General features: G+C 41.8%; 1 protein-coding gene across 1 annotated transcript in view; it reads left to right on the forward strand.

The window, feature by feature from the left end:
• SV2C (synaptic vesicle glycoprotein 2C) overlaps positions 1-27789 on the forward strand; it is a 235499-nt gene that overhangs the window by 112625 nt on the left and 95085 nt on the right. Inside the window, exons 3-4 of the mRNA XM_061189374.1 lie at positions 13376-13556; positions 26310-26461. Of these exons, the coding sequence (XP_061045357.1) occupies positions 13376-13556; positions 26310-26461 (333 nt within the window). The remainder of the gene's footprint in view (positions 1-13375; positions 13557-26309; positions 26462-27789) is intronic.

Consider the following 27789-nt stretch of genomic DNA (forward strand, 5'->3'; position numbering starts at 1 on the left):
GTCACTGAGCCTGCGCGTCTGGAGCCTGTGCTCCGCAACAAGAGAGGCCGCGATAGTGAGAGGCCCGCGCACCGCGATGAAGAGTGGCCCCTGCTTGCCGCAACTAGAGGAAGCCCTCGCACAGAAACGAAGACCCAACACAGCCAAAAATTAAAAAAAAAAACAAAAAATTAGGTGGATTGACATAGGGAAACCAACTTTTTATTTTGCTAGGGAAGGTCATTTAAAAAAATAATAATAATTGCAACAACACACACTACTCATTATACTATCACTTCATAAAACAAAAGGCATGTTCACATCAAAATAACAGGAAGGACATATGCTTAATAAATGACCTTCAAGTTGAATAAATTTATCTTTATGAAAAAAGCATACTATTTTCCTTATTTTTCTCATTTCACTATAGGCTGGTGGAAACTTTCTCATGAAGTCTGCTCTCTAGATGTGCATTTGGGAATCACTCTTCTAGACAAAATTCTCAAGTGTGCCATTCATCACATTTTCTTAGGACATTCAAGGTCTTATGGTTAGAATTTCAGATTTACATTAGTTCCATCAATTGCACAGCTGTATCTGAGAGGTACTAGGGTTTGAGTTAAACCGCCTATGTTAAATTCAAATGAAATTAGCTAGGTTTTACTGATTATTTAAAATGTGTCTAGAACAATATAGTCTCATGGAGTTTCAGAATAAGATGCTGTAAGATTTGTTACCTATCAGGGATCAAATTGCAAATTAGTTCTAGAGGTAAGACTGATGCACATGAAATACTGACAAAAGAATACAATTCAGAATGTGGGTGAGAATATGTAGAAGTTACTCATGAAAACTAAAGTAGTTTGGGGCGTTCTCAAAAAAAAGGGGAGGCAAAGTTCAAGGTACAGGATTTGGATGAAAGGCAAGAGAAAGATACTTCAGGTACAGTTAAGTGGATAAGGGTTCAAAGATAAGAATGACTATGATGTGTTTAGGGGATATTGAGGGATTGGGGGGTAGGTCGATTTTTAACATGCCTTGTCTTAGAGGAGAAAATAAAATGAATTCAACATTCTTTGGGGTTTTTTTCTTGTTTTTGAGACATAATATAATAATTGACTAAAATTCCTACTTTTTTCTTACTCTCAAAGTGATCACATTTTTTCCTTCCTAATCTGAGAAGCAGATGGCTAACTGCTCATGCTAAACCCAAATCATTTATAATCATAACAAGAATAATCAGCCACTAAATAACAGCTTCAGTACTATGGATCAACACCTGACTATCTGGGTGACCTTCCCTGAAACACCCAAGTGTACTTCTGACAGTTTGGGTTGAGGAACCTTTGTGTGATGTTTCATCCCTAATGACAAAATAAATCTCAAGTGTCAAAAAGTGCTGCCCTGAATTCACCTCCGCTTCGCCAGCAGTAATGGACTAGGGCCAGTATCCATTAGTCCAAGGCCAATCCCAGTATTTATTCACTCATCTTCCTGGACTGACAGCTTAGGTACTTGCCTATTTGAGGAAACAAAAGGTCATGTCGGAGCATCAGAAATCGACTACTGAATTTTCTCTTTAGATCTTTATTGGAGTCGATTACGATCTAATCTGGTTTTTATTTTGGTATCTACCACCTAAACTTAAACCAACAGCAACAAAGAAAATGTACACATAATTTTCCAAGAGAGAGTCTTGGAGGACTTGTGTGATCATTTTCATCAATATTGACGAAGCACAGTGTGATCTTTGAGTCCATTTTCAGACCTGTTTTCCTGCCGTGCACAGTCACGTCCCCAGAGTCTAGAAATGGCCTGAGATAAGCTACAGGAGTTCTTCTCTTGCAGGCCTTTCTGTTGCTTAAAATATCAAAAGATGTAACGTGGACATCGTTGAAAAATTATTTTCTTGTTCTGTTCCTCTAAAATACCAGTTCCTTTTGGATTTTTATGCTTTATTTGTTCACTGTGCTGATATACAAGAGACATCTCTGAAAAAAACCCTTTTATTGCTTGCAGTTATGCTTAAACTTGAGATTAATAAATTTCTCATAAGCCTGGTTTTCATGGATTTTCTGGAAATAAGACACGTGATAAGCACTCTTCTTCCTAAATAGCCCACTCTTTTGGTAGCAGAAGCCCTTTGCTATTCTCTGTTATGTCTGTGGCTCTGGTTTCAGGGCAGTGGTGTTCATATTAGCGTGCTTGATGTTTTTTTTCTGTCACTTTTCACTGCTCTCCCGTGCTGGTGTGTTTGTTCTAGTTTTTCTCCCACTCCAGCAACGTTGTGCCCCTTTGCTCCTGTGATCGGCACGTGTCCTAGCTTCTCCCGCTGCCTCTGTATCCTCGCTGCTTCCCTGCTTTAGTCTCCTGTCTCCTGCTTTCATCATTACTGCTGCGCTGAGATTGCCCCTTCAGAGACCACTGGTGACCTCTTCAAAGACAAGCCCAAGGCTTTTCTAGGTTCCCAGCACGGCTACCGGCAAACTTTTGCTCAAAGCGGGGGTCTGCCCACTATAGCCCACAGGCTGAATCTGGCCCTCTGCCTGTTTTTGTCAATAGTTTTATCGGAACACAGCCCTGCCCATTTGCTTACATGTCATCTATGGCTGCTTTGGTGCTGTAACATCAGAGTTAAGTAGTTGAAATGAAGCAAGTGGCATTAATACCCAACTCGGGAACCAACCCATCAGTGGCTCCCCTTGTCTATGTTAATTAAAATTGGGATTGACATATATACACTGATATGTATAAAATAGATAACGAATAAGAACCTGCTGTATAAAAAAATAAATTAAATAAAATTTAAAAAAAATATTGTTTTGGCTTGTTATTTAAGGATTTTCTCTATCCAGCTTAATTGTACTTCTCCACACGTCCAACCCAGCCGCTTTAACTAGGCTGCTTACCCTGCTCACCTTCCAACCTACTTGTGCTATTTCCCAGTCCAGACCTTCCCCAGCGCCGTTGTATGTGTCTGAGTGCAAGCAAACATGCCATTCTGCCCATCTCCTTATTCATACTCTTCTTGGGTTTTTTTTTGAGGCTCAACTCAAGCCCTGCTTCCTTCATGAACTATTTCCTGATAATCGGCTATATTGATCATCGCTTTATGGATTTGCATCTACTGCCCTATTCTGCCCTATTACACATGATATTGCGAGGGCTACTGATGTGAACTTCTTCCTCACATGTTTAAGACATTGGCCCTGTCACAGCTGCCCCCCTCTTGGACGCCTTCTCTTTATTAATTTTATTGTGACCCGTCCCAAGCCCGACTCCTCAGTGTCAATTCCCACTCTTCCTTGCCTCACCCCTTAGTTTACAAGAACTGTGGGCCCTGACTACTAACAGTACTTCGAGCCTTGCCCCTCTTCTCCAGGTCTACCACGCCCCAGCCTTAGATCAGGCTGCCTTCATTCCTTCCCTGGGCTACTTCTCAGTGATATTTCAACAGCTGGTTTCTTTCCAGGGCAGGGGCCAAGGTGAGGAGAGTGAGGTGCCTAGAGCACAAATTTAAGGAAGCACTCATTCTCAGGTTGTGCAAATGCAGAGTTAGCACTTGAGAGTGAGTGCTTCCTTAAATTTTGTGCTCAGGGCACCTCAGAACTTGATTGCCTCACCCTGGTTTGGGCCTTCCCCTCCCCTCCCCTCTCCTCTCTCTTTCCCCGCTGCAGTTTATCCTCCACAGGGCTGCTGAAATGATCTTTTCAGGTGTGGTTGATGTCCAGTATGTTTTTGAGTTTCCCAAAGGATAAAGGCCAACTCTTTGGGGGGACTTCAACGTGTCTTCGGGCCTCATCTCTCGCCACACTCTCCTCTGCACATGAATTCTGCAGTCCAGCCATCCTGAACCACCTAGAGGCCCCTTAGTGTGCTGTGCTTTGACACACCTTCAGAACTTTGAACGTAATCTTCTTCCCTCGCCTGGAATTTTCCCCTCTTACTTGGAGAATTCTTTTTCATTGTTCAAAACTCAGCATAATCCACCATTACCTTCTATGGGGAGCTTTCCAGATTCCCTGGAATTAATTAAGTCGCTCCTTCCTTTTCCCCCTTAAGCATAATGTACTCACCTTAATTATAGCATGTGTTTCATTTAATGGTAATTAATTTTTTGCATGTTTTTAATCTCCCAGGAAACCAAAGGTTCAGAGCCCAGGGCTTCATATTAGAACAGTTTGGGGAGTTTTTTAAAAGTACTGTTGCCTAAGCCCTACCCCAGAACCAGAATCTCTGGGTGTGGCCCGGGCATCAGTGTTCTTTTCCCTAAAGCTCCCAGATAGTCTGATGTGCAACCATGGTCTGAAACCACCGCACATGGCTGTGAGCTGCCGAGAGGGAGGGCCTTGTCCCTTCCCTGTTTGCAGACTTCTCCTCCCTTCCCTTTCCTCATACCATACAAGATGCCTGGCTTTCCACAGGAGCTCAACTAAGAGCTGTGGAATGAATGATCACCTGCTTCATTGGTTGGCTCAGTGATGGGCTATTGAAGAAAGGGCTCAGTTAATTACCACCTCTCTCCCTTAGCACAGGCCTGGGAGTGGGGGAAGTCTGCGGAGACAGGGATCCCACTGGTGTGGAACTGATGTGTGATAACCGTGGCGCACCACAAAGTGACTCGCTGTAATGCTCTTAATTCCCAAGACTTGTTTCTTTATTGCTTTGCAAACGAAGGGGGCTATAATTGCCCTTTTTGGGGACTGCAGAGCCATACATGCAAAAATATTTTTTATGCAAAAATATTTAAATATCTCTTTACCTATCCAGTGGGCATGCTGTATACTGGCCATTTGAGGAAAGATTTTAGAAAATAGATTGGACTTTCTTTTCAAGACTGTCCTGCATTTGGCTCATGAATTCAGTGGATGTGTCCTTGGGCCTTCATAGGCTGTTTGGTGCCCAGGTGGACTTAAGCAACAAGTGGTAATTATCCTTGATATGGCATTACCTGCCTACACAAGCAGCTACATCAGTCTCTGCCTGGACCGACAGACTTAATCGTCAGACTTTCCAAATGTAAAGTCAGAGATGTGCTGTAGACTGTGCCTGATATTTATAGTTCCTTCTGGCAAAGGTGAGCTGACTTTTGTTGCAAATGTTCTCTATTGCAAATTAGAGTTTTGGTTTTTTTCATTTGTCCATGTGCCTTTGATATTAGTACTTTCTTTAGTTTTATTTGATTTTCCGAAAGTCCACAGATGCATTTGAACACACGATGGCCCTTACCTGTGGCTAGTAAAAATAGTAGTAATTGGAAAAACTCAGGGGTTGGTTTTAGGAGAAGCGTATTGATTACTTACTTAAATAGTTTCAAGTTGCAAAAGAATAAGTTTTTGAGATTTAAAAAATTAGATTACACTTCCAGAGCTGTTTCAGGTGGCTTCTATTCAGAACTTGAGCTGAGGGAGGCCAAAATCTGTCATTTTACTTCTATACCACTCCAGAGCCCCTCCCCTTTTTCCTGTTGCCTGTTTTCCATCACCATTTTGTTCTCCCCTTTTCTCTCTTTCCCTCACACCAATAGTTATATTAGTTGTTGTTTCTTTATTGAACAACTGTGTTTCACACAGTGCTTAGTGCTTTAACCCACTTAATCCCTGAAAGACCCTGTGAGGGGGTATTACTATTAACCCCATTATACAGAGGAGAAAATTGAGGCATAAAGAAATAAAGCAACTTACCCAGGATCAAACAACTAGTAAATGGTAAAGCAAAAATTCAGATCTAGTCCATGTGTTTCAAGAGCCTGGGCGTTTAACTATTTGCTGCTTGATGCAAAGTTCAGAGTGGTAAACAGTAGTGGAATGAAGATGAAGGATATTGCATTTGGTTATAAAACAACAACAACAACAACAACAACAAAGTTTTTCTGCTTCCCCCGTCTCAACCCCTATTGCTTTAATAATGGGTCCACTTCTCAGCACATTCAGTGGAAGAATCCAATAGAATAAATACTGAACTTGAGATTTTATGTTATCATTTCTAATTCAAGTACATAATTTGAAAAGAGTAAGAAAGAGAAATAGCAAGTTGTAGATAAAGAGGAAGATGCTGCAGCCTTCTTTGAACTGAGTGGGTGCAAGGGCAGGTGGGGAGGCACAGTGGTCCCTAGAATCAACCTCTTACAAGCTGCAGTGGGGTCTGGCCGAGGGATGGCCACACTCATAGCTCACCATTTTGGGGGTCCAGGAGCAGCGACCAGAGGGCAGCAGCTGTGAAAGCTTCCACATCAGTGGGTGGGTGGGGAGGATCCATAAGAGACCAGCAAGGGAGATAGGTCCCCCTCCTCCCCCCAGACACACAGAAGAGAGAGGCTGGTTCAGTTTTATGGGGCTGACCATCATCTACCTTTTGACACAGAGGAAGCTGAAAGACTAGCCTGACAGCTTACAGCTAGTTCTAGGGAGACTAGAACTAGTCCTGGATATCTTGGCCCTCATTCCAGGGATTTTGCCAGTACACAGTGGGGAAAAAAAGGAATCTTTGAGGAAATGGGGGAAAGGAAGGTTGTGAGTGCTGGAATTGATCTTAAGGAGATGCTGTTTTTGTGTTGGCTTTAGTGATAAGATAAACCACTTGATGGGTAATTGTTGACTCTTCCAGTAGCTATGCAAACCTGATTTCTTTAAGCACAAAGCATGTCTTCAGGAGTCCTCTGAGACAAGGTAGACACCCCATTATGTAATTAAATCCAGACTGGTAATTGGTCAATAAATGGAAAAGTTGGTAAAAGCAGGAAACCATGCAACATAAGTGTAGGGACTTAAGCACTGTGTTTTAACATATGGACTTGTATTCATTCGACCCTCTTCTAGTGCAGGAGCAAAGACGCCCTTTGAATAGGGAGCTTCAAAACTGAAGTACCCCATTGTCTTTCCCGCATCTCCATAACCACCATGTGGCTTTGATTTTCAGTTTTAATTTCTTTAATATGCCACCATCTAAGCACAGAATCTTTGATCTTTATGATTTTTCTCGGTCTTTTAGAGTTGGATTGCTCACATTTATTTAATAAATTTTATTTAATGTAATTTATTTAATATAATTTAATAAATGTTATTTACTATTTATTTAATAAATATTTATTTAATATACAGATGTTTAAGACATTTATTTAATAAGTGTATTAAGTATTTACTTTTGTAACTCATCTTCCCCAAGTCTTTCTCTTTTTTTTTTAATAAATTTATTTATTTTTATTTATTTATTTTTGGCTGCGTTAGGTCTTCGTTGCTGAGCGTGGCCTTTCTCCATTTGGGGTGAGCGGGGGCTACTCTTTATTGCGGTGCACAGGCTTCTCATTGCGGTGGCTTCTCTTATTGCAAAGCACAGGCTCTAGGCACGCGACCTTCAGTAGTTGTGGCACGTGGGCTCAGTAGTTGCGGCTCACGGGCTCTAGAGCGCAGGCTCAGTAGTTGTGGCACACGGGCCTAGTTGCTCCGCGGCATGTGGGATCTTCCCAGACCAGGGTTCAAACCCGTGTCCCCTGCATTGGCAGGCAGATTCTTAACCACTGCACCACGAGGGAAGTCCCACCCAAGTCTTTCTTAAGTTAGTTTTCATAGGAGTAGCTCCCTTTCCTTTCACACTCATATCTCATTATTTATGTGACTGATGTTTAATTGGATACATAACTAATAAGAGCAGAACTCACATAAGCAGGGTGGATATAAGCCCAGTAAGCCTAAAGCACTTATTGGAAGCAGAGGGAAGATGGTAAATAATTCTCAGTGTGTTTGTGGGAGGGTTGGTTAATCCATTGAGTTGGTTAAGTAAGAATTGGCTAAGTAGGTTTCTACTATGGGTGTAACACAAGCTGATGGTAGAAAACCCTATCTTTGGGACAGTAAATGCACCTGCCTCTTGTGTAATATCTAAAAAATAATGAGCATGATTTAGGAAATAAAGCATTTTTTTCTCAATCCTGTGACTATGATAGATGATATTATATTATTCTTTTCAACAGCCATTTCCAGAACTGTCATTGTTATGCTTAAAGATTTATTTTTGACTTAAAATTTTATTTTAACCTAAGAAAATCCCCTTATTAAAGGTGAGTGTGAGCATTGCTGCATGGAGATTATTTATCATTGAATTCAGAACACTATCACGGAATTTCTTTTATAGAAAATCAATCTGTAAATAAATGGTGGGATGAATTATAGGATAATGCATTAGCCACGGATAACTGAAGTGCTTAAAACAATTTTTAAAAAACTATTGGCTAAAATTATTATGAGAAAAAACACTCTATTCTATTTCTTAAAATTGTTCTGTTTAGTTTAAATGTGGTTTAAAATTCTATGGGGAAAAGATGTGTGCCCCCTTAGGGATTGTCAGAAAGAATCAAAAGCAGCTTAGCAAGGAGACAGAAATGGAAATGTGATATTTGTCAGGGGAAATAAGGGTACGATTAAATAAAATGGAATCAGCTCCCATGTTAGAAAATCCCTTAATGGGGAAGTGATGCTCGAGGCCTCTTTCTGTCTTCTGAGAAACCTGGACCGAGAGGCTGCCTGGCCAAGGATGTCCTGAGCCCCAGCTGTGGTAGGAGGAGAGTGAGTTTCAGGTCACATTTATTTCTCAGGCCAAGCTCAACTTCCTGACAGCCCAGCATTAAAGTCTTCATTAGATTCATGAAAGGATCTGAGAATCACAGCCTGGTCTCTGCCTGCACTGGACGTCTGCCTCTAGCTGGTGAAAGGAAAGCAGGTCCTAGGAGAAGCACAGAGTTTCTGCTTGCCCTTAGATCTCCAACTCATGTAGGGAGATATTGCTTGTTCTGTGTCTTTGGAATTAAATATTCTGTAGCCTGCATCTCTCCCACTCAAATATGTATTAGACAAATACAAACTTTAAGTAAAAAAAAAAAAAGGGGGGGTGGTTAGAGCACACCAGCCTAAAAAGTGCTTTCAAATTCTAAAGTGCACACAGATCACGTGGGAACCTTGTTCAAATGCAGATTCTGAGTCTGTAGGTCCGGAGTGGAGCCTTAGCGTCTGCATTTCTAGCAAGTTCTCCCTAGGATGCCAGTGCTGCTGCTGCAGGGGTCATACTCTCAGGAACGAGGATCTAGAAGGCCTGATTTCAAGTACTGGCTTCTCTCAACCTCAGTTTTCCCACCTGTAAAATAAGGGACTTTGGACTAAAATCCTTTTAAATTCTGACCATCAGCAGCATCATGAGGAGAGGAGAACAGAGAAGGCTGGTCCATGTTAAGAGCTTATCCCTGCTCTCAGTTTTCAAGGACTCCCTATCACAGCATCGTGAAGACAGAATGGAAACAGGAAAACAAACGAGGCAGGGATCCAGAGCGTTTCCACTTTTATTCACATCATGACTTTGCCAACATTCAAAGGTTTGGTTTTAATTAGATTACATGATGAAAAAATGAATTTTCTAATTCAGCTGTTTTTTTTTGTTTGTTTGTTTGTTTGTTTTTTTTAAAGATTTATTTATTTATTGATTGATTGATTGCTATGTTGGGTCTTCGTTTCTGTGCTAGGGCTTTCTCTAGTTGCGGCAAGTGGGGGCCACTCTTCATTGCGGTGCGCGGGCCTCTCACTATCGTGGGCTCTCTTGTTGCGGAGCACAGGCTCCAGACGCGCAGGCTCAGTAGTTGTGGCTCATGGGCCTAGTTGCTCCACGGCATGTGGGATCTTCCCAGACCAGGGCTCGAACCCGTGTCCCCTGCATTAGCAGGCAGATTCTCAACCACTGCGCCACCAGGGAAGCCCTAATTCAGCTGTTTATCTCAAATAAACTATTGGGTAGGCTTAGTTCTGTCCATAGCGTGCCCAATGGAAGAGTCTAATTACCAATAGCAATCCCATGTAGGCACAAAAGGTTATTATGTGTGGATCTGAAACGTATTTTTAGCCAGAGTTGAAGTGAGATACAGCTTGATACTATTTTTTTTCTAAACCTGTCAGTTGTGGAGGAATTTAATACTACCTTGAAATGTGTCTTATCCTTCAGAATTCTCTCAGATGTTCCCTTCTCAGCAGAACCTCTTCAGAGGCCACAGAATTAGTAGCCACCTCCCAGCCCTCTGCTTGCGGTTACGCCTCCATTGGAGCACACGCTTCACAGCTGGGCTCTTTCTCTTATGGGCCTGTGTCTCCCTCCCTGAATTGTGAGCTCCTTAAGCCGTCTTGATGGGGCAGAAAGGGAGTTCAGGGACTTGGAGCCCGGGTTCCTGAGTGCACTGTCCTGTCCTGATCGTGTGTCCCCAGGAGGCCATGGAAGGTTCTGCCCCGCTCTGTATTGGCCCTGTTCAGTGGGGCTGTGGGACGTGTTGTGTGAAATAATGGGTTTGAAACTGTTTCGCTTCTCTCCTGGCTTAGAGTAGGCATCAGACAAAGGTTTGCTAACTTTTCCCTTCCCTAAGGTCAGGGATCATGACTTACAAATCCCTGTATTTCTAGCACTTCAGGGAAAGTCATGCATAGCGGGTGCTCAATAAATTCTTTAAAATTGAATTTAATAGACTTGCTTCTTAGGGAGCTTGGGTGTATTTATTTTAGGCATAGAAATAATAGCAATGGGAGAAATAACTGTTTGGTTTTCCCCTATTTGCTGATGGTGAATGCTTTTCTGAAACATATGAAATGTATTTTGAAGAAGTAATTAAAATTCTGATGGAGATTTATTTCTGGTTTGCTTAGTTTAGAAATTCTAAACACAAGAAGAGAAAAGATAAACACTTCATAGGAAAAGAGAAACTATATTTAACAGGCAATTCCTGTAGGATATCCATTTTTATATATGTATAAGCTTTCTGGAAGAATTAGAAAAAATTTTGACAATAGTTACCTTTGGGAAGAGGATCAAGGGTGGGGAAGAAGACTTTTATTTTCATTTTCTACATTTCTATGTGGCTTGAATTATTGGCTATGTAGGCATATTTGGGAGATATATATATATATATGTATACACATATGGGGGAATTGAATGATGGGCCATTTTTATTTTACTCTTTTATATATTAAAACTCTTCATAAGTATTATCTTTAAATTTTATTTTCAAGTGGCTTAAGTACAAGGTGCTAATAATAAATGAGGGTTTTCTGCCCCTTGTCAAGTCACTAAGCCATCTCCATCACAGGAGTCAAGGGCAAGCTCAGCTCTCTCAGCCTTTACTGCCTCTGAGGTTTAAGAAGCTCCCGGGGTGGGGCTGTGTCCTCATGCTACTGCTGGGTGGGGGAAAGGTGACATCCAGTTATGAGCCCTTAAAGTGCTGGAATCATCACTTCATAAAGCTCTGATCTGGCTTAGCAATGACACGGCTGCAGGTGACTGCCCGGAAGAAGGGGATGACAGGATATGAGACCTGCCCAGAAGAAGCATCATCCCTCCTGCACCAGAAAAGCAAGGGAGTTATAGCACCTCCTTTGGAACATAGCGCAGGAGCCTATTCTTTCTAGCAAGCGATTGGATTTTCATTTTTGCTCTGGCACCACCCAGCTGTTTGCAGTATCAACTCTCTTACCCCCCTGACCAAGAGTCGGGAATGTGTCCATCTGGAATATCTGAGAATGAGTAGCGCATCCCTTGCCACGTGCTCAGGGAGGACAAAGCAGCATTTCCCCCTAGCTCCCGTCTATCATTTTCTGCTACCCCAGACTTAACTCTTAATTCTATGAGGGTGGTGCCCAGGGAGAAGGCACCTCAGAGACATTTGAGGTACTGCTTTCAATTTTAGATGTTACTGCCACATAGGAGCCTGGACAAACTGGGATGTTTTCACAGGAGGGCAGCCAGGATGGCTAAAGGAGTCATAAGCACATTGTACAAAGAGCTACTGTCGGACTGGGATGTAGTTGCCACTCACTTTTCTGTGGTCAAATCATTAACTTCCCTATACCTCAGCTTCCCTACCAACGAACTGTGCTCCCAGAGTATTAACCTCAAAGGGTGGTCGTGATGTTAATTCATGCAAACGTTTAGAACTGGCAAGGGCTCCGCAAATGCTAGGGACCACTTTTTGTTCCTGGGGCTGGAGCTACAAGAAAGATTCCCAAGTCTTTTGACGACAGAAGCCACGGGCCACTCCTGATGGATGGAGCTCACTTTCTGATTTGTAGGCATTTTTAAAGACAAACATTATCATAAAGCAGCTTAGCTACTGATTATTCTTCTGAGAGGCATGAGTGGCAAACTCAAGCCTCTTAGGCTATAAATAAGAGATATGCTGCATATGCATTTTTTGGGTGAATCTGTCTGCTTTGGGGATTCCTTTGCCTTGTGCTGATACATTCTTTAAATTGTCTTCTGGACATGCATTGGGCCTCATGATATGAGTAATCTCTTTATTGAGAAGGATGATCTGTGTATGGTCAGCCCCATAGTACAGAGAAAAATATGCCACCCCCAGCCAGGCAAAGGATGACCACCCACCTCTTTGCAGTACCCCAGTCTAAATAAAAAACAGCTTCTGTTTTGTCTTATTGTATAATTGCTCCAACGTTCACCATTCACTGTAGCTGTCTGTACTCAGCTATCTGCAAAGCAGCATCTGCAGACTTTGCCAAATGTTCTCCTTCTGGGTCTCATATTAATTCATTAACTCCATTAAGCAAACGATTTCTGGTGAACATTTAAGTAGAATATTTCCCTAACTAATCTAAAGCAATAATTAAAGCAGTGTTTTTTAGCTTGTGACTCAGATGCTGCTGAGTATCTTGAACATGCCTTTGAGAAGGGACTAGTCAAATGGTGCTTTGGTGAAGCAAAGAAAAAAGTAGAAATGGGTAAAATATGACAGCTTTTTTAAAGCCAAACTTTCATTTATTAATTATAGCATTTCCCCTAGACATTGCACACCCTTTTAGAAACCTTCCGGAAGTAACATTTGCCATACCTAATATTATTTCATCCTGCAGAAGATTCTGGACAGAGCTTATGAGGGCTTGGTTTTTTAGAAGAAACAAATGAATTAGAAAATTCAACTGTATACTCAGTGATGCCAAGAGGGACCCTGAGGGGGATCCGCTTTGACCCGGGAGCCCTTGACTCCGTCTCCAATCTTGGCCTTGTTGCGGCGCCAAGCTGGGCATTCGGACCAAAGGTGACACAGCCATGAGTCAACCTGCAGGTTGTTCTGTGTGGAGACGCCTCCTTATGCTTGCCCGCTGCTTGCCCCACAAGGCTGGTGAGAATGTGACTGATGGCGTCTTTTGCCCTTGCCACTGGCCCTGGCAGCCAAGGTAGCCCACAGAGCTTGCTTTCTAACTTGAAGGCTGATCCGTGTGTCCTGAAGGATCTGTTATTAAAGGAATTTTTTTTTCCCATGTAAAATTCTGGAATGTATCTTGTCCCTTGTTCACTTGCTGTTACATGTGTCGCTTACTCCCAGTCTCTGACGTGTTTCTTTGTTTTCTGTGTGTTGCAGGCAGCATAGTGTACCTCGGGATGATGGTGGGGGCGTTCTTCTGGGGAGGATTGGCAGACAAAGTGGGAAGGAAGCAGTCTCTTCTGATTTGCATGTCTATCAACGGATTCTTTGCCTTCCTTTCTTCATTTGTCCAAGGTTATGGCTTCTTTCTCTTCTGTCGCTTACTTTCTGGATTCGGGTAAGGTTTTTCTTCTTCATATTTTATAGTAATGTGTTTATTCTACATAAAAACATAATGTGCATGCTTTCTAGAGGTCCTCATTACCAAGAAATTATCCCTTAATGCACCTCCTTTCCCATCTGTGTGTCAGCCTTAGGAGCCCATAATGCTGGTTCTTAGAAATATAATTATCAACCTTTAAATCCAGAAGAGAAGGGAACACACATCTTTGTTCCCGTGGCTGATTCTTTTAGTGTTTTATGTCTAGGAAATGGGTACTGTTTTCAAAGGAATGCTGTTTCTATGGCAGTGAGCATTCATAAATGTATGTTTTTTTCTTCTGAAAATTTAATTTAAGCAAGAAATAGCTCTGGTCCTATCTGTTATGAACGAATTAAGGGTTCAAACCATTCAAGTATGCTCTTAAATCCAGCATGAGAGTGTCTCAGGTAAATGTTGTTTTATTGATCTATGTTTACAGCATATTTAACTAGGTAGGAAGCCTGCTTCTTGAGATGCAGTAGGTTCTTTTTGTAAGTTCCTGACTTTTGTTGAATTAACAGGAGTTGTGCTATTGCCAAGTGCAATGGCATAGTATAGTTAATTATGTAGTTATTTTCGTTAAAGAACTCGAAGCACTTATTACTAGACTAAGTGAATCCACAGCTTAGGAAAACCCAGTAGCTCAGTTAGGAGATCCAAGAAACTCTGCTTTGGTAAGAAAAAAATAGTGAAAATATAAAATTTCTGATTCATGCTTGAGTACTTTGTTTTCATTAGAGACTTTCTTTCTGAGGGGTCTAGCATAAGATGAATCTATAGGAATAATATAAAGTGAAATAAAAATGCATAAAGAAAGGGCAGGAGGCCGTGCTGGGTTATGAATTTGAGAAACAGATCAGTTATGGTGGTTGATGATGGCGGTACCCACACAGCAAAGCACAGTTTTGCCCAAAGAGAAGATCAGAAAACTGCAACCCATCTCTCTTAATTACATATAGTAGTACTTTAAATCAGAGCTAAGATTAGTAGGAATATAAGGCATCAAAGGGAAAGACTGTGTAAGTGGGTTATTTCAAGAGTACAGATTTCCCCGTGCAGACTAATGGGTCACTTTTATAATTCATTCAAAACATTGTTACTTTTTTATATCATTTTCTGCCACAAGATTTGTGCACATATTGAGATTGGAGGATTATCCACAGATTTTTCTGATGTCCTTTTTTTGTCTTATAGCCTCTCCTGTGCTACATTCTACACACAGTGGGCACTTTGCAAATACGTGACTAAGTTGCACAAATTTCAGGCGATTTCCTTAGAGTGAGGACACTCCACTAAACCAAGAGAGTTGGAAAGTTTGGGAAAGAGTGATAATATTTTTTCCTTGGAGAAAAATGATCAGAATCAATAATTTGCTTTGTATTGATGGGGAAAGAGGGCTTTTCCTTAACAGAAGGGACCTTTGGTGCTCGGGGCTCTGTGTGAGACTGGCTACATATGTCATCCTTGGGGAGGAATTTGGATCATGGATTCAAGGAGCTGCCCCAGATCTAATGCTGAGTGAATTGAGATACCTGAGGAAGAACAGGTGTTATTTGGGGCTATTTGTTTTCAGCCCTTCTCAGGGTCCATAGCATAAGACATTCTTGCTACCAGGAAAGCTTCCTTTTGCTTTCTTTTACTTACGTACTACCACTAGCCTGTCAGGAGAAGACTAATAGCCTAAGTTCTGAACTTTCCAGTCCTTTCCATTCACAATCTTATCCAGGAAATGTCGATGATATCCACAGACTCAAAAGTACCCAACTGGGCTTCCCTGGTGGCGCAGTGGTTGAGAATCCGCCTGCCAATGCAGGGGACACAGCTTCGAGCCCTGGTCTGGGAAGGTCCCACATGCCGCGGAGCAACTGGGCCCGTGAGCCACAACTACTGAGCTTGTGCATCTGGAGCCTGTGCTCTGCAACAAGAGAGGCCGCGATAGTGAGAGGCCCGCGCACCGCGATGAAGAGTGGCCCCCACTTGCTGCAACTAGAGAAAGCCCTCGCACAGAAACGAAGACCCAACACATCCATAAATAAATAAATAAATAAAAATTTAAAAAAAAAAAAAAAAGTACCCAACTGTGGTCAAATCATTATGGCAATTTTAATTGCCAGTCTGGACGATGACATGGTCAACCCGGTTGACTGCAGAGAAAAGGAACATTCTGGTGGCTGCAAAATACTCCAAACTAAGGGACTGTCCAGAAGCCAGTTCAAGGGCAGTACAGAGACAGAGACTGTTTGAGTATATTCATGACATCATCCTCTTCTCTATTGCAGACAAATCATTCTTCAGCCAGCAGCTCAGGGCTGCAGACCTCTAAATAAGATAATTTACCTGGCAAAGCACAGACTGTGTATTGCTGACTCAGCTAGGCTCTGTAAATTGTGCTACCAGAGGCTAATGCACTGTGTGCCTTTGCAAAGTTGGCACAGGATTGGGAGTCCAGAAACCCAAGTCCACCCTATCCCTGCCCTTTACTGTGAGACCTTGGGAAAGTCCCTCCGGCTCTCCAACCTGCTTCAGCTTTTGGAAAAGAGAGATAATGGTACTTCACATCCTACCCTGCGGTATGAGGATCAAGTGAGATAATGTGTTAAAGTACAGGGTAGGGAAGGAAATTCGGGATAATGTCTAGAAACATCCCCCACCCCCACCCCGTTTGGCATTCCTGCTCTTTCTTTGTTCTTCCTCCCATTCATTCAGCCAAGCTGTCCTGTGCTCCTTGCCTCAGAGTGACAGCAGAGGGAGAGGGGAAAAGAGGCCTCTTTCTGACTTTGAAATGTCAAGTCTCATCCAAGAGGGAAACAGAAAAGACTAATCATGGGCAAAGACTTGGGAGAAAACAGGCGACTAAAATGGAGCATCCCTGCTTTCCAGAATAGATGGAGATTCCCTAGGCTGGGGGTGGGACTGAGGGGAGCGATGTGAACTTACTCACCAAAATACCCAGAACCTTGTGGGATCCAGCAGCTGAGGAGACCTGAGAAATGCAGTTGTTAAGGGAAATGAAGAAAGTGATCTCTCTTTCTTGGCTGAGTTTCTGGGTCTTGTTACCTACTCGTAACATGTGGAGTGCTACCCTGATGACAGAGGGGTTTCCTCAGAAGCGAGGGTTCATCTGGACATCCTGTCTGTGAATCTCAGGAAAGTCTCAGCTGAATCTCTATTTTCTCCAATTCCATTCCAATTCAACTCAAAAAAACACTTTCACACCTGCTCTACCCCTGAAACCACCGGGGACCTTTCACGGATATAGATGAGACCTGGCCCCCAGATGCTTCCCATCTGGTTGTAGAGGGAAGACACACAGACAGCCCTCCCATTCTCCACCTGCTAAGAACTCATCAGTGCCCTAAGAGGGGCAGCAGCAAGGGGCGTGGGAGACTCACAGAAGAAGGAGAAAACAATGACAAAATTGTGAATGAAAAACCATTTTCCACTTGAAGGTTCTTCTTGTTTTTAAAGGCATGTAATGTTTAAACCCTTTTTACACCCATTACTTATGCACTGAGTACATAAGCAGCTGAAGTTTGACACAGTCCCTTTTTATTTAAACATTCTTAATTAAAACTCAAGCCAAAGAATTAAGACTTTGATCCTGGAGACCTTAAATAAGAGATCTTGACATATGTACACTAGCAAATATAAAATAGATAGCTAGTGGGAAGCAGCCGCATAGCGCAGGGAGATCAGCTCAGTGCTTTGTGACCACCTAGAGGGGTGAGATAGGGAGGGTGGGAGGGAGACACAAGAGGGAGGAGATATGGGGATATATGTATATGTATAGCCGATTCACTTTGTTATAAAGCAGAAACTAACACACCATTGTAAAGCAATTATACTCCAATAAAGATGTTAAAAAAAAAAAAGCTATATGGAAAAAGTCAAACTTTCCCACAAAAATAAATAAATAAATAAATAAATAAGAGATCTTGTTATTTCTGTTTACTAGGCAGCTCCCTCCATCCACATCTGATCTGGTTTTGAATTGAGGAAAACTAGATGACCAAGGAAATAAGGTTTTAGAATGTCGGGAATTTTTCTGTCGTGAGCCTCTGGTGCTCAGACCCTGCAGCGCTCCACACATTTCCCAGGAGTGTCAATCTTGCCATCCTTTCTGCTTCATAGGATCTTCTCCCTGAGCCCTCAGCCCTCACGACCTCAGACAGGCCATCCTGAGACCACCCCTCCCGGTGACTCTCACCACAATCCCTTGGTATGTCTTCTTGATAGCACTGATTGATGCCCCAAAATATTTGCTGCTTGTGTGTTTCTTTCTTTCCTCCACCAGCATGTGAATTCCAAGAGGGCAGAGATTGACAAGATAGGTCTGTCTGCTCTTTACTGCTTAATTGCTTAAGGCAAGGTGGGCGAGGATACTGTAAAGGACACCAGTCAGGACAGCAGTGGAATAGTCTGACCGGCACAGACCTACGGCCATGGTGTTCCTAGAAATGAAATAGATAGGAAGTTTACTAAAGTCTTACTTGATCTATATAAGGGGAAGAGGTCTAGATCAAGTGACCAAAAGCTTAATTTGCATCATAAAAACAGAGAGGCATGGCCCCTCAGTCCATTCCCAGACTTGAGCCCATTTACAGACCCAGAACCCCTTGAATGAAGAGGAGACTGGGTCTCCTGGTGGAAGGACCCTGGTGCATTGCTGAAAGTTTATACTGCTCATCTTTCTCCCAGCCTTCCCCAGAAGGACCTACATATAGCCTTTTACCAGGGTAACTGCATGAGGAAAAAGGAAATCCTCAGACTTTTCGGGGCTTACTAGGCACTGGCTCTGAACTGACATTAATTCCAGGAGACTCAAAATGTCACTGTGGTCCACTAGTCAGGGTAGGGACTTACGGAGGTGAGGTTATCCATGGAGTTTGAGCTCAGGCCCATCGCACAGTGGGTCCAGTAGGGACCACAGGATGGTTATTTCCCAGTTCCAGAATGCATACTTGGAATAGACAAAGCAACTGACAGAATCTCCACGTTGGTATAGCGCCTGTCCACCAGTTCCACACACTGGGCATTTCAGAGGAGGAAGAGAATTTCTGGGTCACAGTCCAAACCCTTCATTTTATAGATTAAGGTTCAGTGATGGAACCAGGAATGACACAGCCAGGACTTAAGTTGCAATGAAGTCCTTTGAACTAGCCACTCTGTAAACAAGTAAACTGTGCATTCTGAATCCAAGGTTAAGACGCCTTTGTGTTGATTTTCTTGCAAATGCCACAGGCTTCCCCTTGCTTTATCTTATTTTGTTGCTGAGGCATCATTAGCAGCGCTGTGTTATATTCCTGTTCTGCATATAAAGGAGCCTGGAAGGAGCTCTTGTTTTAGCCTGAGGTCTACCTGGGTTTGTGATAGATGTGCTTTCCTCTTAATTCACCACACTAAGTCATGAGCATATTTTCTTAGAAACATAAATATGTCCAGCTGCCATATTCTGTGTGACTTTAAATATTTATTCAGCACAAAGAATGGTTTTCCTGCCAGGGACAGCGGTGTTTTGTGGGAACGAGGAGTAGGGCATCACCAATTATTTATCTGTCTCTAACTTTCCTAAGTGAATCTCACACCAGGGAACAGACATTTCCCTCTCCTCTTTTGTTACAGAAAATTAGAAAGATGGGAAATGGAGTTGACACCATTGATTCATTTTCATTTGCCCAGAATTAAATTATTTTCTTCCAGTCACTGTTAATTACGGGAATGATAATGCGTCAGATGCCAGGCAATGTCAGAGTTAGGAGCGTCTCACTGAAGGCCTGGCACTGCTAAGCATAAAGGTCAGGAGAAAAATACACCAGCAACAGAAATTAAAATGAAATGTCAGTGTCTGTGTATGGTAGGAGAATGAACAGTCATTTCTCCCTCTGCAAATGGAGCCTCATAAATGCATAGTTCATAGCTGCTTGCAATATCCATCCATTAACCAACATCCATCTATTATTATAAAATTATAATAACCGGAATACCTTGGCTTTGTAGAGATGATCACCACTAACTGGAATTCTTCAAAGTGTTTTATATGTAGAAGCTCATTTATTTCCACAACATTTTTTTTAATAATTAGGTATGCAAAAATATGCTGCCTTTTTAAAATTAGAATGACTTTCACATGTTCAGTAAACCCCCAGGTCTTCTGAGTTTTAGTCTAATTCTAAACTATAACATTTTACTTCCTCATCGTATGGGGAAAATGCAGACCCATTTAAAAATTTTCAACTTTTAAAATGTGTTTTATCAAACACCTGTATAGTACTTGCCCTATGAGATGCTGTGTTACACACTTTGTAAATATTGACTCATTTAAACCTCATGGTGACCCTATGAGGAAGATACTACTTATTCCATCCATTTTATAGATGAGGACATTGAAGCACAGAGAGGTTAAGTAACTGTCCAAGGTCACACAGTAAGTGGTATAGTCATATCATACCCAGGCAGTCTAGCTCCATGCTCGTAACCACCAGGCTGTGCTGTCTCAGATTCAATGAGAAATGACTGTGATTCCCTAACACACAATGTCTGATACTTGATAGGCACTAAATAAACATTTTGAGCAGATCAGTTCAAGAAGGTTTCTGACCCAAAGAATTGGAATGGAAAGACCTTTTTCAATATGGAAGATGAGGCAACAAACTAAATTATCTTTAATCCAAAAATAATCGCAAACCCAAATTGTAAACAGTGGGTCACAGTAGGCCTGTGTTGTCCAACAGGCCATACGTAGCCACCGAGCACTTGAAATGTGACCAAATTTAGATGTGCTGTAAGTACAAAATACATAACACTGGATTTCAAAGACTTAATACATACAAAAGAATGAACTGGGAGATTGGGATTGACGTATATACACTACTGATACTATGTATAAAATAGATAACTAATGAGAACCTACTGTATAGCACAGGGAACTCTACTCAATGCTCTGTGGTGACCTAAATGGGAAGGAAATCCAAAACAGAGGGGATATATGTGTATGTACTGCTGATTCACTTTGCTGTACAGTAGAAACTAACACAATATTGTAAAGCAACTATACTCCAATAAAAAACTTTTTTTAAATACATAAAGAATGTAAAATATCTCATTAATAATTTTTATATTGATTACATGTTAAAATGATAATAGTTGGATACATTGGGTTAAATGAATATATATTAAAAGTAACTATACCTGATTTTTTGCTTTAATTTCTTTTCTAGAAAATTAAAAATTTTATATGTGCTTCACATGGTATTTCTATTGAAAAGCACTGTCTTGGGCAATGCCTTTTATGAGAATTTCCAACAACGGTTGACCTTTTGGACACACTTTATTTCCCATTATACCCTTTGGCAAAAGAACTGTTGATCCCAAGAGAGAAAGAAGTAACAGAGGAAAAGATCTCCCAGACTCATAATTTATAATTGTGAAAAATTAGCCTCATTCACTTTTTAGAATTGACTCTGTGAGCTCCTTGAGGGTGGGAATGTGTGTTCTTCATGCCTGTACCTCCAGCAACAGGTGATGTGCTTGGCCCAGAATTTGGCTGGGTGAGGGGCTGCATAGGGGGATGATGGATGGATGGGTAAATGGCAGGTGGGTGGGAGGGTGAGAGGAGGAATGAATGACTAGATATATACTGCAAGTGGCTGGAAAAGTCCGCCTGTTTTTTGACATCATTTCTCACAGATCATTAAAATGATTGCCACCATCTTTATTCATGACACCATTTAGGTGCTATGGGAATGCATGCTTCCAGCTCCCTCAGTAGGGAGGTTAATTTTTTTTTTCAAGACAGCATTAGGATCCTGATCTCTGAATACACCTTCTCTCCCAGTGGCACCTGGTCTGTTGCTGTGGATATGCAGACCTGTATACGTTTGGGAAGCTTAGGGCACCGCCCTGATTGCAAACAAGGGCTAGGGGAGTTGAAGTTATGTTTTTTTAGAAACACAACTTTTACATGTTTACATCTCAATATTCTTAAAATAGTCAGGTTTAAACTGTGGCTTTGGAGATGGGAGGACTAAAGCTACCCTAACCACCCATCCTTTAGCACCCATCCTTTATGACTGGGCATAGGGGATTCCCATTCCTTATTTGATGATTGGTTCCATTACCAGGAAATGTTCTTTTCCTGTTTCTATCTTCTTTTTTTTTTTTTGGCTGTGTTGGGTCTTCGTCGCTGCTCACAGTCTTTCTCTAGTTGCAGCGAGCGGGGGCTACTCTTCGTTGAGGTGCGCGGGCTTCTCATTGCGGTGGCTTCTCTTGTTGCGGAGCACAGGCCCTAGAACGCGCGGGCTTCAGTAGTTGTGGCTCACGAGCTTGGTTGCTCTGCAGCATGTGGAATCTTCCCTGGCCAGGGATCGAACCCGTGTCCCCTGCATTGGCAGGTGGATTCTTAACCAGTGCACCACCAGGGAAGTCCCTCCTGCTTCTATCTTGATTACTCATAATAAACATATGCCTTCTTATCAATACAGCGGTCTCATTTTGTGTGCTGACCCAGCCCATTCAGAGATGTTAGATCTGTGTTCTTTCATCTAAGCCTCTGTACAACCTCCTCTGTGATAGTCTGTTTACTTCCATGAAAAGGAAGTCACTGAAAAGTTCATCTTTGAGGCTGTTTTACTTCTGGGTCCAATTGAAAACATAATGGGGACTTCCCTGGTGGTCCAGTGGTTAAGCTTCCGCGCTTCCACTGCAGGGGGCACAGGTTCGATCCCTGGTCGCGGATCTAAGATCCTGCATGCTGCACGGCGCAGCCAAAAAAAAGAAAAGTCAGAAAGAGAAAAACAAATACAGTATGCTAACACATATATATGGAATCTAAGGGAAAATAAAGGTCATGAAGAACCTAGTGGCAAGACGGGAATAAAGACACAGACCTACTAGAGAATGGACTTGAGGATATGGGGAGGGGGAGGGGTAAGATGTGACAGGGTGAGAGAGTGGCATAGACATATATACACTACCAAATGTAAAATAGATAGCTAGTGGGAAGCAACCGCATAGCACAGGGAGATCAGCTCTGTGCTTTGTGACCACCTAGAGGGGTGGGATAGGGAGAGTAGGAGGGAGGGAGATGCAAAAGGGAAGAGATATGGGAACATATGTATATGTATAACTGATTCACTTTGTTATAAAGCAGAAACTAACACACCATTGTAAAGCAATTATACTCCAATAAAGATGTTAAAAAAAAAAGAAGAAATTGTATCTTAGTACAATAAAACAAATAAAGACATGTAATAGCCCCTCACACAAAATATTGAGGTAGAGTAGTAGAGGAAAACTATGATTATATAAGATTTGGTGGTGAAGGGTGGCAACTAAGACATAGAGTAATTCAAGAACTCTTTGGGGGCTCTGGGGCTATCAGAACTAACATTCCAGCAGCCCCAACTTCTCAGGTCATATTGGCCCAGGACATAAGATGTATATTTCCACTCACTGGAGATGTTTAGGTCGTCAGAGCAGATTACGTCTCCCGTACATCACCGGAGAGTCTTTGGGAAATTCAGTTCTTCTGAGTAAGCACTTAGTGCATGCTCAGTGGGCCAGGTAAGGGATTCAAAGATGAACACGGTATAGTCCTCAACTTCTAAGAGCCTCCGGTCTAGTGTAAACAACATGTAAGCACTCTGATGGGGTATGAAATACTAGTAATAGTTAATAATACAGCATGCTGTAATGTTTTTTCTCTGCTTGAAGCACGTCACAGTAAGATGAGGGGTAACGTTTTCCCCAAAATAGATGATCAGCCCACAGTGAGAAATGTGAATGCTTGGATTGTTTTTTAGGTCCCTGAGTCTGAAGGACTTTGCAAGGGATTTAAGCACACTCCCTCCCTCGTTCTTCAGACTCATTTAGCCCTTGATTTTAGAGTTCCTTGTGGTCTGCTTTACAGACATTGAGACATCCATGCAAAAAAATCCAAAAAACAAAACAAACAAAAAAACACCTTAAAAAAGAGGCATTGAATCAAAACCAGCAGGATTGTTTAAAAGCCCTAAAGCTGGCGTTCTTTTATGCAACAGTGATTTGTTTAAAACTAACAGACAAGTCTCCCACTTGCCTTTTTAGCCGCCCTGGTGTACATTCATCTTGGTTCAGAGCGGCCTGGCATATCCTGACACACAATTGTGCCTTTATGAAGTGTAAGTTATAGCTCTTAAATACAGAATGTCCAGAATCCTGATGAAACATTAATTAGGATGTGAAAAATCAGTAAACACTGGGACTCTTTCTATGCACTGAGAAGTGAAGGCACAGATTAGGAACCTGGGACTTTATGATGCACAGAAACAGATTCTTCACATCAAATGACAAAAGGAGTAGCATTACATGATTTATGACACATTTTATTTCCCATTAAAATTGTGTGCTGTGATGGAACCATTTCAAATCTGTTCAAAACTTCATTGAATTTTTAAATTCAGCTAGCTGTCCGAGCATGGTGTGAGGTCCTCAAGAAGCCAGGCAGAGAACTGCGTGAGTCTATGTGGTGTAGTTTATAGCCAGCTGTGACTGTTCATCACAGCATCTGTTTCTTGTTTGGGGGTCTAGTTGATGGACTTGGTCCTGGTTGGCTACCCCTGGTGTGATGGCGCTAAGTTGCCATGTGCTGCATCTGAAGTCATGCGGAGTCATACAGGGATTTTAGGTAGAACTGTCACATTTATAGCCCAGAGGAACAGATACAGATGCTTTAAAGTAATGATTTTTAAACTCTCTGAGGACTTCCCTGGTGGCACAGTGGTTAAGAATCCACCTGCCAATGCAGGGGACACGGGTTCAATCCCTGGTCCGGGAAGATCCCACATGCCGTGGAGCAAATGAGCCCATGTGCCACAACTACTGAGCCTGTGCTCTAGAGCCCGTGAGCCACAACTACTGAGCCTGAGCGCCACATCTACTGAAGTCAGCGTGCCTAGAGCCCGTGCTCCACAAAAAGAGAAGCCACCACAATGAGAAGCCTGCTCACTGCAACGAAGAGTAGCCCCTGCTCGCTGCAGCCAGAGAAAGCCTGCACGCGGCAACAAAGACTCAATGCCTGCACACAGCAACAAAGACTCAATGCCAAAAATAAATAAATAAATTTATTTTAAAAAATAAAAAACTGCTTTATTTAGAAAAAAATAAAATAAACTCTTTGAACAGCAGCTCTCACTAAGAAACGCATTGTGACTCATTTTACATTGATATATAAGTATATGTAGTTATATATTAAATATACATGTATACTCACATACATATACAAATATACATTATATGCTATAAATATATTTATTACGGACACAAAATTTCATGAAATGATGCTTATCCTTATTACTTGAGTGTCACTCAAATATTTCATCTCTACTTCAATTTTTAAAATGCTGTTTACATTTACTAAATTAATTCCGTAGCCTACATATTGAAAAACACTGCTCTAGGTGGTCTGCCCATATCCAGCAGTAGATAACTACCACACTACTATAAGCAGGGGCAGACTTATGAAATGATGCCATACTTTGACCTACTAGTTGATGCAGAGTGACATTATGAACCCTGCGGTTCATTTGGTACATCTAGTTTGCTGCAGAGATGGCCTTTCTCTTAATCACATTTGCTAAGGTCACTGCCAGTACTTCTTTATCATATCAAAGGCTCTAAGGAAATCAGTTATTGCTAAATGAATAAATACATGTGTTACACCTTGACATCAAATTTACATGAAATGTCAATAGCAGTTTTCCTTACAGAATTCTGAACATAAAGGAATCAATACATATTTTAAAAACTGTATCACTGGATGTTGTCTTTACAACTTGGGAAATTGTAAAAAACTTGGGAAATTATAAACTTGCTTATATTGTTGCACATTTTATAAAAAAATGTTTAAGAATTCACATATTGTTTGGAATGATAGTAATTTTTTCCCATACTACCTTACTTTCTTCGGCAATAGCTCGTAAAATTTGGGGGTTAAGGTCAGTTTGAAATTCTGATGAGATCTATATGGCCCATCTCCCCAGAATGAACAAAACTTTTATTCCATAGACCCTCATTTGAGAACTCTTAACCTGGATAGAGGTCACTGTTCATGTCCTCTATCCAGAGATCAGTCAGCATCTCTTATAATCACCCAGACTGGAAGGAAGCATTGTACTATTGGTATCTAAACCAGGAGCTCGTACTCGTTCAGCAATATCTGCTGGATTGGGACCAGAGCCAGTCTAGGAAGCAACCCTTTGGTCCTGTGTTTGCCGACACGTCAGCCAGATTGGGCTCCAGGACCAATGCTGTGGGGTAGTAAGTATAGGTTGCAGACAGCCCTCTCGAGGTGTTTGAAGCTGTTTCCAAAGTCTCCAGGTAATGGACAGGACATAATCATAGTATCTCTTTTTCTAATGTGTTAATTAAAATATTCCCTAGATTATACCAAATGTTGTGGGCTTTTTTTTGATAAATATCATGTAGAACATTCAACAAGGAACAGAAAGTCCATGGAGAACTTAAGCTAAGTTCTGTAAAGCACAGGAGTGGGGCACCACTGCCACCTTTTGGTAACATAGCTTAATTGCAGGTTCAAGACTAAAGTTACTAAATGATAGAAAATATACCTTCCTTGATATGCTGGGATAGAGAGAGAGCATGTGTTGTTAGAGCTTGTTTTGGCTCTGCCCTTTGTACTTCACATTGGCTGTACAGGCCCTGATTTCACGTATCCTCTGTACCTCTTGGCAGGATTGGAGGAGCCATTCCCACAGTGTTCTCCTACTTTGCTGAAGTGCTGGCCCGAGAGAAGCGGGGTGAGCATCTGAGCTGGCTCTGCATGTTCTGGATGATCGGCGGCATCTACGCCTCTGCCATGGCCTGGGCCATCATCCCACACTATGGTAAGAGGCTGGCCTTGCACCAGCCGGGCAGTCATCTTGTTTTATTTCAGCTTCCATTCCCATCCCTGTCGTCTCTCGTAAATGCTGATTTGAGAACAACACTGTCATCATCATCTTTCTCCCTCTTGTAATGTCTAGGATTCCCACCCCCCTTATAGAGATCTGTGTAAGGTAAGACTGTGCCAGTGATCATTTAGGAATAGTTTTTCATTTTGCTATTTTTAATGCCACTGCTTTCAGTTGTTTCCTTTGTGCTATCAACTCTGGGATCCCCACGTAAGTGGAGGTGAAAGGATGCATAGATCATAATCAGCATATAAGGCAACATGACTTACAATTGTTCTGTGGACTGTCATGCACAGGAGGCACCCACAAGTGCCTTTATTTGTCTCCTCTGGGCTTAGTCCAAGGCTCAGCCCATGTCAGCCTCACCTCTTCTGGCAGCTCAGAACTGGGATGGGGGCAGGAAGAATCCCATCTTGTCAAGGACCATCAATTTGCAGAACTTAAGAGGTGACTCTACCACCCTTGCTCCACAGGTCCCCTCCTCAGTTTCTCCTAAGCACTTAACCATTCCTGCCACCTCAGAATACTTGAAGGTTTCATGTTTCTGAGCAGTACTTGCCCTCTCAGAAGGCACAAGCTCCCAGTTGCTTCACCCACAAACAATGAAGTACTGGGAGAGGTTAACGGAATCTAGGAATTGAATTCAATATGTAAGGAAAGGAGAGGGGACATGTTCTGGTTATATCTGTGCGTGTATGAGTGTGTGTATGTGTATGAAAACAGGCTGAAGTTGGCAAACTATGAGTACTATGTATGTTAAAACCACTATGGCTTCAAAAACTCATTCTTCGTTCTATCTAAAATCTAATCAATCTAAAAAATTAGATTTCAAAAATTCACTCCTTGCTCATTTTCTGTTTTTCTGCTTTTTTTCTTTTTTCTTTTTTTCTTTTTAAGAACAGAGCAGCTTTTCATTATAAAGCATAGTTCTGTTAGGGAAAAACCTTAAGTGAATTTAACTCATTGCTAAAATCAAAGACAAGACATACTTCAGTGTTCAGATGCATTGTGATTTGTTTTTCATACTGAGCTATAAAATTCATGTTGTCACACTCTTTCTTTTAATAAACCTAAAAAGTTATATACAAACCAAAATTGTATTTAACAACAACAACAAAAATACACAAGACATAAGAAATTGGTTACGGGGCCTGAAGAGAACTTTTCTTTGCCAAACATTTGAGTGTGATGGGTTTCTCATTTTTAGACTCTTTGGTCACTTCTGGGCCAGAGATGCCCTCATATAGGCAGTTACCCATATC

The sequence above is a fragment of the Eubalaena glacialis genome, chromosome 4 (assembly GCF_028564815.1).
Source record: "Eubalaena glacialis isolate mEubGla1 chromosome 4, mEubGla1.1.hap2.+ XY, whole genome shotgun sequence".
In the NCBI taxonomy this organism is placed as follows: Eukaryota; Metazoa; Chordata; class Mammalia; order Artiodactyla; family Balaenidae; genus Eubalaena; species Eubalaena glacialis.